The sequence below is a fragment of the Dermacentor silvarum genome, chromosome 1 (assembly GCF_013339745.2).
Source record: "Dermacentor silvarum isolate Dsil-2018 chromosome 1, BIME_Dsil_1.4, whole genome shotgun sequence".
Taxonomy (NCBI): Eukaryota; Metazoa; Arthropoda; class Arachnida; order Ixodida; family Ixodidae; genus Dermacentor; species Dermacentor silvarum.
Genome location: NC_051154.1, coordinates 203,079,058 through 203,097,438, shown reverse-complemented (window position 1 = coordinate 203,097,438; position 18,381 = coordinate 203,079,058). Strand labels below are relative to the sequence as shown.

Genomic DNA, 18,381 nt, shown 5'->3' with positions numbered 1-18,381 from the left:
TAGCAGCGTCGCTCAAGGAAGTCCGCATCTCGTTATAACCATTACCCCTTGCATAAAATAGATGTCAGCCAACCACTGCCTGGCTTTTAGTCCTTTGCGATAAAGTGGGGATTTAAATAAAAGAAACTCTTACATCTATTTTATTTATGTTATTTTTAGCATACCATATTTAATATTATCTCGCTTGCAGGTTGCGTGCCTCATGGCGCACCCACAGCGTTCTTTTTTTTTTTTTTTCAATCAGCGAAATCGCACGACGTATACGTGCAGGAAGGAAGCCTTGCGTGATTTTCGGGTGCCCTCCGCAACCATCCTCCTTGTCAATATTCCGTGTTTTATGCTCTGCCTATCTCCCATGCTCGCGAAATGGTCTACGCAGATCAGCTGACGCAGGTTCGCCATTATTGCAACGACGTTGCTTGTGGATAAACCGAGTCCATAGGATGGTAATGATGATGATGATTGAATTCCCCTTTGAAACGGGGTGGTGGCGTGTGCAACCACACTCAAGCATGTACTGTTTAAGTTCATGTGTAACTTTACTGCCGTTAGATATGTTTTAATTCCAAATGCCGCAGTGCTGCTTTGGCATTTGGAATGCCGCGAATGCCGCAAATGCCGAGGTGCCACAGATAAAATTCGAGTACAAAGCAGCGTACCGCCAAAAAAGAAAAAAAAATACGGCTTAAAAATAGGTCGAGGAGAAGCGTAGTCGGGGCAATTACCCATTCCTTTCTTTCTTTTCTTTTTTCTAAGTACGTCATGGGCTTATTGGTATGTCCCGCACTGAAGGGCCTTTTTGTTTCTATGACGCGTCCACCTGTGGAACGTTCAGGTGCGTCAGCCGTCACACATCGCGTTCAAGTTCCCAGCGAAGGGACATTTACTGGGAACGAGACAGAAAGATATGGAAAAGTCGTTCCAGACCTTTCTCTTTAGTTTCTCCTCTGCTCTGTAGGTCGCTATATTTGGTCGCTCCATATACTAACTGTACTTTGAACTAAGGCCATTCTCATTTGCCTTCGTGTATTTAACCTTTCTTTTTGTACATATGTGCCTATACACTACGAAGAGTTCATTGGCACTCGAACGTCGTCCTCTGATCAAAACGACGTGAGTTCGCTAAATGATCAAAAACATGGAGTACGCTTAAGCTTCGCCTTTAAGAGTGGAACGCGATAGCGTTGTTGGACGCCGTTGACGTCGACACCGACACCGTATTTTCTGCGACATGGTACCCGATCAAAATTTAGAAAGGCTTGGTTTTTAACATTCCCCTCAATGTTGCCTAGAAACAAGGTACAGCGAAACACCATCAGAATTGGAGGACGCTTAAGCTTCGCCTTTAAGAGTGGAATGCGATAGCATTCAAAGATGCTTATCAGGATTTTTTTTCTGGTATATTCATATTACAATCCGACGCTATCACGTCTGTACGTTGTGGTTAAGCCATACTTTACAATTTTTCTGAGGGATTTTACTTTCAGAAATTCAATTCTTGGTCACTAAAGCCTTGCGCCACGCGAAGGGCCCGCCCGGTCGGGGTGGTTCGGGATGATGTAGTTCGGCATGATTATTTCCACCAGACGTCGATGCTAAACGCCGACGCCGACGCCGGATTTTCTGCGACACGGGGCCCTTAACGCTTTCGCGTTAATATAGCAGAGAACGATCAGTAACCGCCGCAGCTACACGTGAGGCGCTGTCGACAATTCTGTGAGCGCCGTCACGGATCAACTTGAACCTAGCTCGCAAATGTCACTACATCTTTCCGTTGTTGCTCAGGTCTCTGCCCGCTACTTCTGGGCAAACATGAGCTTGTTTTTTCTTCTTCTTTTTTTTTTTGTATTAAAGAAGTTTCATACGGAGCAACTGAAAAGGGCAAAGGATTCATGAGACTCATCTGTCACATTTTCCTTTTGTTCGTTCATTCGTTCGTTCTTTTGTTTATCCTCCTTTTACGGCTGGTGTCAACTTTCAAGTTACTTCTCAGCGATGTTTGTGACCGAGTACAAAACAGCAGGAGTGCTTCCTAATCAGGAATTTCATTTTATTATTATTATTATTATTATTATTATTATTATTATTATTATTATTATTATTATTATTATTATTATTATTATTATTATTATTATTATTATTATTATTATTATTATTATTATTATTATTATTATTGGTTGTTGTTGTTGTTGTGGTTGTGGTTGTACTGCGATTACAGAGTTATAGAAAGTAGCCCCGTGGAGAGTGGCAGAGTTACGTGCGTCAGCCATTATGGATGTCCGAAACAGGCAGTTTCCGGTTACTCCATGTATTTTGCGAAAAACGATGTTCTAGACGTGCACAAAAAATTGTGTAAAGCCTTATATCGTGCAAAATTAGCGTTTAAAGGCGGTCAAGTATACGAACAGTTGCAGAAAGCAACACACGCGTTTAGGCCATGGTGCCAGTTCAAGAAAGTACCAAACCACCACCTAATGCTGAACTTTTTCAATTCTTCACCTATGATTAGAGGTCTTCAGCGCAATCTGCAGCCATATGTGTGACGTCAACCATGACGATGGCATCCCCCCCCCCCTCCCTTCTTTTCCTTTCCGAAGTGCTGCACGATATTCAGCTCGATGACGAACAGTTTCCTGTGTTACAGGCAAAAGCCGTCTGTGGATCATATCCCCAGGCGGCGTTTGTTTTGACCACCGCGCTACACGCACGGGACCAAAGAAAAAAAATCACGAACCCTTATTCTTGTAGAATTCTGGAGTACACAAAACTGCGTGGCGGGCGATCTATGAAGCAGGAATGGGTGCGGCAGCTGCGAAGCTATACTCTGCCAATCCTCCCGCTCAAGGACATTCAGGCCACCAATGTTTTACGCTCACAAGTAGCCTCTAACTGTCCCGAGGAGCCCTGTGGAAAATATATTTTAAGAAAGCACATAAGAGGAGTAGTGGGCTTCAAGAAATCTTTACTGTATACGGCCCCAGTATACGTTGGTCTCACACCGACAACACTAGCCGCGGAAGCGGCAAACAACTGTTATATGGAAAGAGTGGTGGAGGGTGAGAGACACATTGCTATTGCCCGTTAATTATCATATTGTGCGTAAGAAAAAAAATTGCCCCCTACGTTGCAAACACGCACGCGCTCCACGACCGTGACTGCGGCGGCCCTCGAACACGCTCACAGCTGTTGCCGGACGCATTGTGTCGGCGTTAGCGGCCCGCCGGCGCTCTCCTATTCCTTCATTCACCGCACTTTGTTATTGTCCCCTCGTTTCTCCCTGCTTGTATTTTCCTTTGTCCTTCCTCGCTCTCTACCACCTTTAGGCCCCGCAGCGACGTCGCCCGCAAGGCTGCCGCCGTCATGGCGCAGCGCCGATGCTCCCCCGCCGCCTGTCGCTCTGCCGCGTGGCCGCCCGCTGCTGTCTCGGCCGTGACGCGCGCGCCAGTGGCGAGCCGGTGCAGAACAACGCCGCGATCACGCGACTACGCCGGCGAACGCGTGTCTTTCTCTGCGGTGCGCGTGAAGTTAACCAGCGCGAGCACCATAGCGCTAACGTCTGCGCGCCTATACGCGGCAACGCTGGTGCGCGCCAGTGTGTGTGTGTGTGTGCGTATAGTGTAGTGGAGTTCATACGCGTCACGCCTACACGTTTTGCGTGTTTCGGCGTTCGTCGCGCGCGAGCGGCGCCTGGACGCTGCGTCGCGAGTGAAGAGCGCGCAAGCAAGTAAGCGCTCGCGCATTTCACGGAGCCTGCGTTTCTCGGTGCCCTCTGAGCGCCCTGTTTCAATAACCCCGTGGCGCAGTACTTGCGAAGCCAAGTTTGCGAACCTTCGTCGGCGCCGAGTTCCCCCCTGCTCGTCGGACGAGCGTCGAGCATGATACAGACATGCGGCAGCAGCCATAGCGGCGCGGAGCCCGGCCCTTCCTGCGTCGGTGTCAGAAGCTGTGCCGGCGTCTACTGGAGTTCTCCGGGCGACGACTTCAAGTGCCACCGCCAGCCGCCACCGGAACGCCAGGAACGCCAAGAGTACTGCTACCTGAGCTCTCGTGATGCCTTCAGCCGCCGCGCATTTCGCCACAGAAACCACTTGGGTCCCGGAAGCCACAGCCGTTGGCAGGCGGCGGTACCTGACGTAGAAGTAAGCCTCCATGCACCACCATAGGCGCTTCTCTCCAGCCAGAGCACCCCCCTCCCTTCCCCTTTCCTTTTTGGAGGCGTCTAAGTGCACCCCCCCCCCCCCCCGCCCAAAACTGCAACAGCGCACTTTTGCGTAGTGCCATCTGTGACGTCACCGGTAGAAGGAAGGGCATGCGTGGTAATTAATGACTCCATAGCTTGACACTGGCGACGTCGTAGCCGGTAGCAATGTATACTTTAACCGATATAGCCTCCGCTGCCGTCAGAAGTAAACTGGTTTACCGCGCACATCACGTGCATGCAACGATGGCTTTCTGTCATGGCGCGCGCTTAAGCGAGCTTCCTTAGCAGCATACGCTTCGAATTGCGTCTACGCTGATACCAGTTTACGCTCTACACGTCGAGCTAGTTTAGGCACTGTGCGCTGGTATGTGGGTAAGCTAGCTCGGTTGACGTGTACTGATAGACAAAAAGGCAGTTTAGTTGTAAGACCAAGCAAGCTCCGTCAAAAGCAGTGATGCTACCGCAATGCTAACATTTGGAGAGAAAGGAGAGACAGATCACACTCCTGCAAATAAAAATAAACTGAACAATGAATATGAAACGTGCAAATGTCACACTTATTGTGGCATTTATTGTGATACTTATTGCCGCGGCCAAATGCGTTGTAAAAGGGAGTTTTGTGCACGCGAGAAGCTGGCAAACGAGAGACGGTAGCGCGAATAGGCGACTCACGCTGTTGGCCTCAAAACACGGGCGAAGTAATGCTCTCTCGCTTTCTTAAAATTTTTTTCACGCGTTTGATTTCTTTTTCCGATATTCTTTCCGTCTTTCCCCCCTTACCTTTCCCCCACTGTTGGGTAGCAAACCCAGAAGCTTCTCTTCCAGTTAACCTACCTGCCTTTCCCATTTCATTTCTCTCTGTTTCTCTCTCTCTCTGTGTCTCTTTCTCTCTGTCCTTTTTTAAATGTCATTGATAGGAGCAATTGGCGTGTCTGCGTCTACTGATGATGGCTTATCAGCGAAACTATTGGTGTAGCTTAATGTTGTGCACTGTGTTTACAAGAAACGGTCTGGAGTTGAGGGTGAAGAACATGGATATAGAATACATTTTTACCTTCCCCCCTCCCCCCTACACACACTCACGTTCTTTCTCTTTTGTTTGCTTTTTTGTTCTTTTTACGTTTGGTTAAGGTGCTTTCTGAAAATGTGAAGTATGTCCTTGATATGAAATCCATCAAGGCTCAATTCGACTACAAGAAAGAATGTCAAAGCTGACTTATCAAAGTGTACAATACTACAGGGCATCGAACATAGCTGTAGTAAAATCAAGCTTAACGGTAATCGCTGTGGTAAGGATAACTTCCAAGCTTAAAAGATACCTTGACAGCATCCTATTGGCCCGTTATTTTACCTCCTGTAGAGGTAAAATAACATGCTTAATGCGGCTTAATTGTCTCTGACGGTGGGACACGTTCAGCTCCGGCACGAATCCGCTCCCACCCGGCTGATCAAAATAAAGCCGCCGTTGCCCCCTCCCCATATGCGTACTGAACCAAACCAAACCAATCGTCAATTCAGAGCACTATTCAGGACAGTTGGAAAGGAAGCTCATATATAATGTTATCGTTCTTTATTTTTATGAGAAAGAAGATAGCAAATAAATGTATGTATTGCGTTAGACCCCTCAATGACAGTTTTTTCTATCTAACTGGGAAATGTGGGTTGAATATTTTTTTCCTTGTTCTGCATCTAATGCTTTCTTCCTATAGATGAATGTTCTGTTTTCTAAATCTGAGCTTCCTGTTTACTTTTTTTTTCTTCTTTTTTTCGGAGATGGTGACCAAAAGCATCGCGCCGAAAGTCTGCGAGTCTTACAAAATAATATTAACAAAAAAAAATTTTTTTTCATCAACCAACGCTGAAGTTCTGTTTATTGTGCTTAATTCAGTGTAGCGTGATTATAGCAAAATTATTCAGTCCAGGAAAACTAGCGACATGACTGTCACGGTGGTTCAAGTATCTGAGGATAAAGAAACTGCGACGGTCGACAGCCAACGACATGTTACAGCAAATAGTGCCTTCAGGCACGTGGGAACATGTTGTGTCGACAGGGCCTTCGCGTTTTCCGGGCCCGTATAGCGTTTTCCTGGCTATGCAATCTCGTGTCGACACTATTCTCCGCGTTGTGACAATACCTTTCCCTGTTTTTGTGATGTGCTTTCGTTATGTTCTTACTGCGTCTCATTTTCCGCATCGTCCGGTAAATGGGTAAACTGGTGTACCAATCGGTTTTGATCGCTACAATAGTGATGGTGAACCCTATTGTTCGTGGCTCCAAGAGCTTTCCTATATAGTACAGAATCCAGGCCTTTTTTGTCGTTGGGACTTATTTATTATTATCGACCGATATCTATCATACCTATTTTCGCTAAAATTTTCGAGCAAATCTTACATTACCGGTTTAACAATTTTTTTATAGGATTCGACTTTTCTCCGATTTGCAATATGGTTTTCGTAAGGGGAGATGGACCGAATCCGCATTATTAGATGGGAAAGAACGTGAACAAGTCCTGTTATATATACGCGCAGCATGGACATGTGGTGTCTATCCCGTTTTCGTACACACTACAAACTACAACTGCTACAGCACAAGGTTCCTTCAATCCAAAATAAATGCAAACAAGCACAGTACACGACGAAACCTCAATTACGATCACTTTTTGGAAAAATGCTATGATAGTTTGGATGTATGTCGCTTATTATACATTTGTATACTGATATACTTGTATACATTTGTATCTGTTTCTTGTCCTTCAGTTTCATCCGGTTTCTTGCTTTATTTCGTTTTTTACTGATGCTATGTTAGCAGCACATTCGCATTTGTATATCGGCCTCTTTTTGCATTTGCTTCTTGCTTGGTTGCTATATATGCCTTGTAACGGCTACCTGGGCCTCCGTCAAGCTCTCTATACAGATTTTGGCCCAGGTAGCCATCCAGTGCTATCAGGTGAATAAAATGAATGTATGAATTTATAGATATATAATGTAACAACACAGACATTTAGAAGTAGCCCTAAACGCCAATTGAACTGGCAGAACGTGTGTTGAAATTGGCCTTTAATTAGGCGACCAGGCGTACTTACCCAAGGTGCTGCGAACCGACGCGACAGTTTCCGGTTTCAGTTCGGGCAGCTGCGAGTCGAGTCAGCGTTACGTTACTACACATAAAACTGGTTTTCATAACGCGGTGTAATACCACTGTTCTGCATAATAGCAGTTCATTATGGACGCCCAATTCAGCATCGTAATAAGACACTGATCGGCCCCTAACGGCATACTACCGCGTGCAATAAGAACCCCTCGGGATCTCGGAAAAAGGCCAAGTTGCTTCCGTCTAAAAGTTTGCCTTCCTTTTCTGTCACCAACGGCTTTCGTCTTTTTTTTTTTTTTTAATCCTCATTTTTGTTTTCGGACGCGATGAAAACGATGTTTACGTTAACGCGCACAAAACGTAATGGGAGAGGAGGGGGGGGTTACCTATAGAAAACGGCAAATTAGTTGCGTAATCTGACTCATCGGGCGCTGCACCTATAGCTCATCATCATGGACGCACATATCCCTTTTCCCGGCTTGTTTGCTTGCATACACGAAGAAAATTGATCCGGGTGATAAGAATCGTCTCCGAAAGTTGCGTCGCTTCGTTTTTTTTTTTTTTTTCCTTCGTCTTCCACCGAAATTTCCGTACGTACAGCGCGCAGCCCGTGATAGCATCGGAAATGCCCCGCTTTCAAGCGCCCGCCGAGGCCTTCAAATGGTGTCTTGCGCCCTGGGTCACCTTCCGGGGTTATTCGGAGACGAATAATGCTAACAAAATAAACGGGAGGACACTAGTAAACACAGACGCGCTGCGACAACTGCTTTGGAAACTATAGCAGCTATTCACAGATTATAATGAGTCAACTTACGCACACGACAGACGGGGAGAAAAGGACGAGATAGTTCAGCGGCAAGAGCATCAAGGTCATTGACCGTTTTTTTTTTTTCTTTTCAAGTAAATAGTTACGATAACAAAAGGCTCTCACGGGCAGGCAGAACAAAAATTGAAATGGACTTCTCTCACTACGCACGAGTGAAAAAGGAGGGGGAAGGAGTTGCTCTGTGCATTGCCGACCGATCTTGCTCTGCGCATTTAGTTCGCGCCGCGGTGATCATCCCTCGAACGCTAATGGAAGCGAGAACTGCCGACTAACGCGAGGCGGTCTGCTGCGCAAATGCCCGACGTTGACTTTTTTTTTATTTCCTTTGGCTTTCTATTCCGAGCAAGAACTCCTCGCATGGTTACAACGGCAAGCGCTATGCGTGCACTTGAGAGAGTGCCCATCGTCCAAAGCTGCAGGCGAACTGCGTCGTTCACATTTCCTGCCGCCCCCGCGTCGACTCGCCGCTCGCCGAATACGTCGTACAGCTTACGCTTTCGCTGAAAAAACCGCGCAGCACTTGGTGGCGCTTCCACGATGTTTCGTGCGCGAATGTGCGGGCCGCTGGCCGTACACCTTCTGCCGCGTTTCCTGACTGCTGGCAACAAAAAAGCAACGGCAGAAATAGCGGTCCACTGACCGAATAGCGTCGACCACCTGGATTCTTTATGTTTTTCCCGCTTTGGTCGTGCGGTTAGCGTATTTTTGCGAGCGCGAACGAGGTGTGAAAAATACTTTGAATTATGATAGGATCTTGCTTTAACCCTTTAATTCGCTGGTTCTTCGCAGGAAAAAAGTGCACATAATTTCTTTCCTTTCTTTCCTTTTCTGTTTTAGAAAGAAAGTCCTTATATTCGAATATGTGTGGTTCATCTATTTATATTCTCGCAGAACATTAAAGAAGAAAGCTTGTGCTGAGAACGAAACGGCCCTTCGAACTTATATACGCACTAATTAATCCTGTCTAAATACATACTAGTGAAATTAATCTGAATCACGGAATACTAAGCTTGAATGCCCAAGGTCAACTCGCATATTTTCCGGCGAGATAAGAAAAAATAGGTGTCCTGGGCAAGTAGGACCCGACATAGGTAATATAGGCACGAACAGCTAGGACGGCTACCACCGATGCTCTAGACTTAAATGTTCTTGGGGGGGGAGGTATAACATTCCTAGTTGAATGGAGTCGCTGTGAGCTTCTCGGACAGATAGCTTTCCTGACTACATGGGCGGCCTGTGAAGGTAATGAAGACCATGGGTAAAACTACACCTGTCTCGGACGATTAAATCACATCGAAGTATGGTGCGCTCGCAGAATTATTATTTCTGGCCAGGTTGGCTGCCTTGATACGATACGCTACTATCGCGATACGATACTATCGATGCGATACGCTACTATCGCATTTCTTAGCACATCATGGTAACACTATGCGACAGCGTTTACATGTGGCGCATCCCGCTTCGTCCGAAAGAACTCCGAATCTGTTTCGGGCAAGTGTTTTTTGTCGATGAATGGGGGAGAGCCACACCTTCGGTGGTCGTTTCACTTTCCCTTTCTCCCTCGATGCGATACACCAGCCTTAACATGCAGCGCTTGAGTCACTAACCCGTTTCAATCTACTTTCTTCTGGCGCATTACTGCGATTCGTCTTCCGAGCGCATTACCACTGTTTACATGGATGTGATGCGCTAGAAGTGCGATGCGATGCGCCACTGTCGCATTCATGTAAACGCCGCTAGTAAAGACTTATAGTAGGCTCAATGGAAAGGCGTGAGGAAAGCACGAAGAAATTACCGCAAGGATGCAGAATACGTAACAGCTCAAGCTGGGTGTAAGACCTTATCACAAACTCAATGGCGGCCCGATATAACCGCGAAAGTCGACCCAACGCTTGGAAACGTTGTGCGACCGTGGTGCAAGCAGAGAGCTTCCAGGAAGAGCCGCTAGGGGCGGTTCAGTTGCGGAGATTACCCCTTCTCACCGTTTAGGGTGGTGACACGTTCGCCAATGTGGTACACCCAAGGTGCACCCGCCGTATAGCCAAGCCGTTGCGGGTAATTGGAAGCAACTAGAATTGCTTCTACTTGACCCTTGGAAGAGTGCCACGCTAGCAGATAGCCGGTCGCAGTTCAACTGCTTTTGCTCTGTGAAATTAAAGTCTAGGCTTATTGAAAAATAAAACCTTGTTGTTCCGCGGGTTAAAGTGTTATCTCTGGTAGATTAATGATATTGTCGCGCACTATATGCCAAGATGTTCAAGTTTCATCCTAAAGCCAGTGACACAAAGAGGCACGCCGAGCAGCTTGTGGGTCGCCATTGTGGTACACGGCGGCGTGGGCTGCTCAAAGGGTGTTTACCACCCTGAATGGCGGCGCTGCTATCGAAACACCGTAGGCGAGAAAGAAAACCGAGAAAGAAAATTTGTACGGTAGTACAGAGGACAGTGCTTTGCTTTTTGAGGACCAAGCCGGCTCCCTGCATGAGGACACATACATGCAAGAGCAAATATTCGCAGCAGAGTGAGGCATGTGTCGGCTTCATAAAAACAAATGATAATTTTTTTAAAAGCCAGACAGGGATTACACAGTACATTGTAATGAAATGGCAAGATATTCAGCCAGCCAGAACTATGGGGAACGTCCACCTTCCAGAAGCACAGGGGCTCAACGCTGATGGGAGAGTTGAGTGGTCAGCAGTCGAGATAACCAAGAGACGTTTGGAGTGTTTGTGAGAAAAAAAAAGGCGCGGAAGAAATGGGGCGCGATCGTCACAGGGATAAACTTACGAGATAAAGCTTACAAGCCAAGTGCTAGATTACGATAGGGCAGCTCGTAAGTAGCCTGCAAATGCTAGGTGGCTATTTATCACCACACAGATTCAAAAGGAATGTCATTAGCATTCATCATCAGCAGCGGTATACGTGCAACTTGGCCCACCGCAAAGGTGATATCGAACTCGCACCACTGCCAACTACTGCGGAAACGTGCAGTTAGTTGTAGCCTCCATTTTTTTTTCCTTGTTCGGCCTTATTACAACTTATGGTAATAAGGGTGCGCAGTCATTGCAGCACTTCTTTCAAAAATGTGATGATAGAAGCGGTAATGTCCAAGTCAGACGGGAGTCCCAGTTGAGTTCTCTGACATGTACCATCAATGGTCTGTTACACAACCACTGCCCATTCAAGGAGGCTGTGCTATGTGGCCCCTGAAGGAAGCTTTCCTTTACTTGAACCACAGGAAACGAGTTCTTTAATTACTACACGCGATAACGATCTATGATGTCCCCATTGTCCTTACCCCTAATTAGTGTCACTTTTATGCGGAAAGCAACTTACGTGCTTTGACTACGCGATTATGAAAGGAACAGCGTTTCTCGCATTGCCACTTGCCACACTGCTCAAGTATCAATGCGATAAACGCTGGTTGGTGTTTAACTGAACAGACGTCAATGCAGGGTAAAATATGAAAAGAAAAATTGTAATTACTCTTGAATGCTTTCTGTATTGCGAAATAGCATTTCGCTTTTGATTAAAGTGGCACGTTATTGACAAGCTATTAGCGCTTCAACAACAGAAAAACTCTTCTTACCAACCACCTGCAGAATTGCAGTCCACTAGCTTTCGGCTCACCCAAACTGTATCTCGTGTTTCTCTCTTGATATGAGTACAACGTAATATATTTTTTCATACTTCCGTTGGACTGTGATTCAACGTCGACGCCGGTTTGCACAATATTATGTCATTAACGACGCGGCTACAACGTTGAACGTCCTCATTTCCTCGTTTAGTAGCAATGGCCAGCATGTTTTCGCAAATCATTCTTTCCGCTCGTATATTAAAGTTCGGGCAGTTACCGACCACTGCTTGCGAAACATGCACCTCAACGAAAGGTCCATGCCTGCGCTACGCTGGGCCATTTTGCGATGCCTTCGGCAGTATTTCTCCTGTCCGCCATATATGCATGACAAAACTTCAGTGCGTGAAGAAACGTGCGTTGCCTCGTGGCGTCTTTTGTTTACTTGTTTCCAAGTGAAGCAACGACTTACGGCGTCGCACGCTCAATTACTGCGCATCGAGCGCTTTTAGGCTTTAAAGGCACGATGCTGTGGGAGGACGCAGTTTCGCGGGGAAAACGGTCGTTCGGCCGGCGAAAGACTGCCCAATTTAGCCCCCGGCCGTTCGTTGTCTCGGCGCCGTCTCGACAACACCTCTCCGAGCTGCGCTCGCGTTAAGAAGAGCGACGAGTCCGAGCACGTAAAAAAACCTCCCATCATCATCGAGCGCGGTGCACGCGCAATCCGAGCCAGGAAGCAGCACCAGCTCAGTCATAACGGCGCGCTCTCGAATCCCACCTGCTTATACGGGCAAGGAGATTGCGGAGGGAGGTGGGGAGGGGCGACACATCGCCCGCGGCCGTACAATGCCGGGGCGTGAGTATACATTCTGCATGCGCGCGCACAACGGAGGCGACCGATCACTTTGCCGCCCATCGGGGAGGAATTAATCCCGCGTCCCGGATCGCATCAGCGGAGCCGGGTCAAGGCCGGGCCTGACTGCAGCAGCGCGGCGGAAAGCTGCAGTCTGAACAACCGCGCGCCGGTGGCTCGCCCTCCGCCGTATAACGTCCAGAAGCAATTTGTCGGCTCGCCCGAGTTCTGGTTCTCCGTCAGTGTATAGTATGCATACGCGCGCACTCACGCGCACGAACGCCGAGCGCCGCTTTCCAAGGGGTGGCGCGTTGCGTCGCGATCCAGCGCAGCAGACGCGACGTCGTCGTCGTCGTCCCGCGGGCAGAGAAGCGCCTAATTGGTCGTAAAGCCGTAATGGATCGCACACCAGCTTCCGCGCCCGGCCTGTGCTACCGCCGTCACCCAGATCGGTTCTTCCTTTTTCTTTTTTTTTTTCCTACGAATCGGGCGGAGGCCAATTTCGTGCCGCTGCTCTCTCACGCTGCCAGGATGAGATCCGAAAACTGTTCTTTTTTCGCTCGGTGGCGCCCCTGGACGCAGTTAGAAAGCTACGCATTTGGTATAGGAAACGGATCCTCAGAGTCCCGCTATTGCTATACGCAGAACAGCGCGTGGGAACCTGATTTGCAGCGTAGGAAAAGCGGTACAGAGGCTACAAGAGGCCATGAGTATCGGTGCCGTAACGTGATACAGCTGCGTAGGTGAGAAAGAGGGGGCAGTTAAAGGCTGAATGCGCGATGTGAAGAAGCTACTATCGCGTGCGATGCGGTGTAATATAAGTAACACGATGGCTAGTCCTTTTTTTTTTTTTATCTGTTGTGAGGAGTCTGCTTGGTGACGCCGTAAATTGCGATAACGGCTTGTCGTTCTCGTTATTTACGGCGAGAATTCTTTGTAACTGAACCGTTCATCATTCGGGCCGATTATTTTGTTTGCTACGTTAAAAGAGAATTATAAATTGTTAACGCGCCGGGATTGAGTAAATGCTGTTACTATAGGTGTTTTTCTTGGTGTTGTGTCCTATAGGCCACATGCTTAGCGAGAAATGTTTCGTTTATAGTTAGCGCTAAAGTTAGTTTGTAGCGTCAGTGCCTAAATGGATCTTCACTGAGCACTTAATTTATTTTCGTATCTCATGGCGCTTTTGTTTCACCCTGCGGCAATCGAATGTCATGGGAAAGCCAGCGGCACAGACTGTCCAAATTTCGAATATTATCAAATTAAATCAGTCAGTGGACGCGAAGCAGCACTTATAAGACCACATGACGGTGTCTGGTTCTTTCGCCTTGGAAAAAAAAAACAAAAAAAAAGCTGAGCCATGGATGGCCAAGGTTGACGCGACTCTGCGAGCATTTAATATATGGAGTACAATCTTGCTGCGCTCCTCACACGTCTGTGAGACGAATGATTCGTACCCTGACAGCTTGGTAGGAGTTGGAACATTGGGTTAGCAAATAAGAAGCATCAGAATCCGGTTTGCGAAGACATATTTGCTTGATCAAACCAAGACGCAAACATCTTCGACTATACCCCGAGTATTTCGATCGGTCGCCTCCCCAGACTGGATCTTTCATTGAAGCTGCAAGTACCATCGCCACCTTTCCCCAGAATGATGTAACTTTACTGTGCCGCCTCTGGTTAGGTGGGGTTTTTACGAGAACCTATTCATTTCTTATTGGAATGGCAGATTCACAATGTGTGATTCATGCAACTCTGAAGAGATTGCATATTGTGTTTTTTCTCATCGTTATAACGTCGAGCGCACCATTCTTCGCGCATTGTTAAACGGGCTAGATCGTTAGACCATTTCCCAAGACAAAGGTTCTTGGACCATGGTCCCATGCTTCGCAGGCATACAAAGCAATCTGGGCGTTACTTCACTTTATGAAATCGACTGGGCTCATTCACCGATGCACTTGTCTTCCTTTCGGCCTATACGATTGAATACGCCTTTAGAGCCGCGGTTTGGTAGCGATGCCTTATGACTTATTCTATACTAGTCTTATCATCCACCGCTCACGGCCGGCTGATCCCGTTGATAACGCGAGCGGACCGTCGCTCTGACCACTTACAAAGCGCGAGAAGCGCGAAAAGGCATTATTACCGGAAAGGCATCGCTACAAAATACCGGCCCAGATTTGGATTGCAAACGCGATCCCTACAATGAGTGACAAGGTGACCAGCGTTTTTTTTTCTTTGAACTTTGTAGTTGTGTTCTTTCAGACGTTCATTGAGGCACCGCAGTGTTTGGCCCACGTGGCTTTTTTCCACAAGAGAGTCGGATCTGATAGATACCAGGGAAATCGTTGAAGCCATGGGGATCAGGCAGTTAGGTAATGATTGTCTCAGTACCCGACTGTAGGCGTGCTGGGTAGTGCCACTTTTTGCACTGCTAATGCTTCCTTCCCCTCTCTTTCCCTTTCCTTTCTTCCATTTCATCATTTAACCGCCTTCCCAAAGTAGACGCCGTCTGGTTGACCTCCCTACCTTTTCTCTCTCTCTCTCTCTCTCTCCTCCTTTGTATATGGAAGTTGTGGTACATTCGTATCGGTGTGGCTTCAAGAGCCATGCATGCATGTACGGTACATTTAACTGGGTTGACCCGCCGTGGTTGCTCAGTGGCTACGGTGTTGGGCTGCTGAGCACCAGGTCGCGGGATCGGATCCCGCCCACGGCGGCCGCATTTCGATGGGGCGAAATGCGAAAACACCCATGTACTTATATTTAGGTGCAGGTTAAAGAACACCAGGTGGTCGAAATTTCCGGAGTCCCCCACTACAGCGTGTCTCATAATCAGATCGTGGTTTTGGCACGTAAAACCCCATAATGTTTTTAAACTGGGTTCTAGATGAAGAAGCTGGCAGCAACAGGCTTCCGACTACTGCATTTTACTTCACCAGGAAGGAGGGGGTGAAGGGGCTGGGGGGGTGGTGTACTTATGTAAACCCTTTGTGTGTGGGTATGTATGTATGTATGTATGTATGTATGTATGTATGTATGTATGTATGTATGTATGTATGTATGTATGTATGTATGTATGTATGTATGTATGTATGTATGTATGTATGCATGTATGTATATATATATATATATATATATATATATACATCCAATCGTGGCGCCCAATGAAGAATGAATGAGGTCTACAACAATACACTGCCTATGGAGCCAACTAAACACCCGCGCCGTTAAGCTAAGCTACCTTGAAAAGCCACAGTTAATTCTTCTTCAAGCTGGCTTTTACGTATCGTCTGCATATCTAATCAGCAATACGAACAAACTTATTCTTGCTGATATATATATATATATATATATATATATATATATATATATATATATATATACACATCCAATCGTGGCGCCCAATGAAGAATGAATGAGGTCTACAACAACACACTGCCTATGGAGCCAACTAAACACCCGCGCCGTTAAGCTAAGCTACCTTGAAAAGCCACAGTTAATTCTTCTTCAAGCTGGCTTTTACGTATCGTCTGCATATATAATCAGCAATACGGACAAACTTATTCTTGCTGATATATTTTTGAATCATTTTGATATTAACTCAGATTCTTTAAGCTAGCATATCTAACGTTTGGAAAAATGAGACTGACAGCAGCGTTCATCTGTACTTTACTTCTCGTCACGAAATTTCCCTGAAAGCTTTATACAGGGTGTTTCAGCTAACTTTAGCCAAGTAATAAAAATACAAACATAGATGCTACGCGTGTCGTATTGGCGCAGTGTTGTTCGGAGCCGCATGGAGCACGTCATGATATTATTTTTCAATCCGCCAAGTGGGGTAAACAGCAAAGCTTACTGAATTAACTTTTTAATTACTAACTCTAGCGAAAAATCATCAATACAAAAGTTGTAGCGCTTGTTCAGAAACATCGGAGTATTTTATATCTGCTGAGACAAATGCCATGATGAATTTTTTTTCCAGCGTTTCTTTAAAGTGCGCGAAATTAAAAAAAAAAAATACCACGGGACTGCCGGCTACCACGACGCGCCTTTAGTGCCCTCAAATCTAAGTTGAACGAATTAGCAAAGGCTGCTCCGCGCACAGAGGTCGATTGAACAGGCTGTCGGTGACTGCTCCATACGGCTCGGAACAATACTGCGAATACGACACGCGTAGCGCCTGTTTTTCTATTTTTAATACTTGGCTAACGTTAGCTGAAACACCCTGTATATTTGATGCTTCGTATGCGCTTCTCTATCGCTTCATTGTTTGTTGGCTTCATGTAGTTGTAACCTCAATAAATATCGAACCCCTTTGATTCCCCTATTATTTTCTCTTTCTACTTTTTTTCTTCGAAGTCATGGATTAAAATAGTGGTTTTCTTACCGCTGTCACTGTAGGTGGAGGCATGTTTATTGGTACCAGTGAGGTTTGAAGCAACACTGCCCAAAACTTTTTTTCTTTCCTTCTTTTTTTCTCGTGATTCTTTATGTATTAGATTACGTTTTACGGCACTTACCATTCCATAATTGAAAGAAGCGTTTCGACGGCTTTAGCTTATTACATGAGACCGGCGGCGAAAAAGCCGATCGAAATTTCAAATGACGATAGCCGTGAGAAGAAAAATATCAACCATGGCCATCTCGTCTAACGTCTTTATCCCAGCGCGTCGTTCGCCAGAGCAGAGATTGTAATATCGAGCTCGAAAAAGCCAAGTCTTGAATAGCAGTGTAGTAGTGCGAGACGTATTCCCCTTAGCTGTAAATTATTGACCTCTCTCAGGAACTGTATGTTGTGTAGCGCGGGGGCACGCAAACATGTGCAGTGTTGTTTTGTATAGGCGGAGCTTGTTTTTCATTGTTAGGTTGTTGCCGACTTTAGAAGCCAATGTTTCAGTTGGCCGACGCATTTGCAACAAACGCATTGCACAGATATATTTCAGGCTTCGTAAAGGCAGGGAGTACAATCAACCTCTCTATATGGCTTTCATAGATTATGCAAAAGCATTTGATTCAGTAGAGATACCAGCAGTCATAGAGGCATTGCGTAATCAAGGAGTAGAGGAGGCATACGTGAATATCTTGGCAAATATCTACAAGGATTGCACAGCAACCTTGGTTCTCCACAAGAAAAGTAGAAAGTTACCTATCAAGAAAGGGGTCAGGCAAGGAGACACAATCTCTCCAATGCTATTCACTGCATGCTTAGAAGAAGTATTCAAGCTCTTAGACTGGGAAGGCTTAGGAGTGAGGATCGACGGCGAATATCTCAGCAACCTTCGGTTTGCAGATGAAATTCTCCTATTCAGCAACATTGGGACGAATTACAGCTTATTATTGAAGACCTTAACCGAGAAAGTGTAAGAGTAGGGTTGAAGATTAATATGCAGAAGACAAAGATAATGTTAAATAGCCTGGCAAGGAAACAAGAATTCAGGATCGCCAGTCAGCCTCTAGAGTCGGTGAAGGAGTACATTTCTGTAGGTCAATTACTCACAGGGGGCCCTGATCACGAGAAAGAAATTTACAGAAATTGGGTTGGAGTGCATACGGCAGGCATTTCCAAGTCCTGACTGGGAGATTATCACTGTTGTTGAAAAGAAAAGTGTACAATCATTGCATTCTACCGGTGCTAACATATGGGACAGAAACTTGGAGGTTAACAGAGAAGCTCGAGAACAAGTTAAGGACCGCAAAAAGAGCGACGGAACGAAACATGTTGGGCCTAACGTTAAGAAACAGGAAGAGAGCGGTGTGGATCAGAGAGAAAACGGGGATAGCCGATATTCTAGTTTACATTAAGCGGAAGAAATGGAGGTGGGCCGGCCATGTAA

The 18,381-nt window shown here is 46.4% G+C and overlaps 1 protein-coding gene across 4 annotated transcripts in view; it reads left to right on the top strand.

Annotated features, from left to right (window-relative positions):
• Positions 1-18,381, top strand: part of LOC119436655 (uncharacterized) — a 112,147-nt gene that overhangs the window by 14,700 nt on the left and 79,066 nt on the right. Inside the window, exon 1 of one of the 4 annotated variants that reach the window (XM_037703614.2) lies at positions 3,353-4,139. The exons of 1 other annotated variant lie outside the window; for it this stretch is intronic. In XM_037703614.2, coding sequence (XP_037559542.1) covers positions 3,876-4,139 — 264 coding nt within the window. In that variant the 5' untranslated portion in view covers positions 3,353-3,875. Of the gene's footprint in view, positions 1-3,352; positions 4,140-18,381 lie in introns of those variants that run through there. 2 more of the 4 variants (XM_037703613.2, XM_049659532.1) reach the window with 2 other exon arrangements.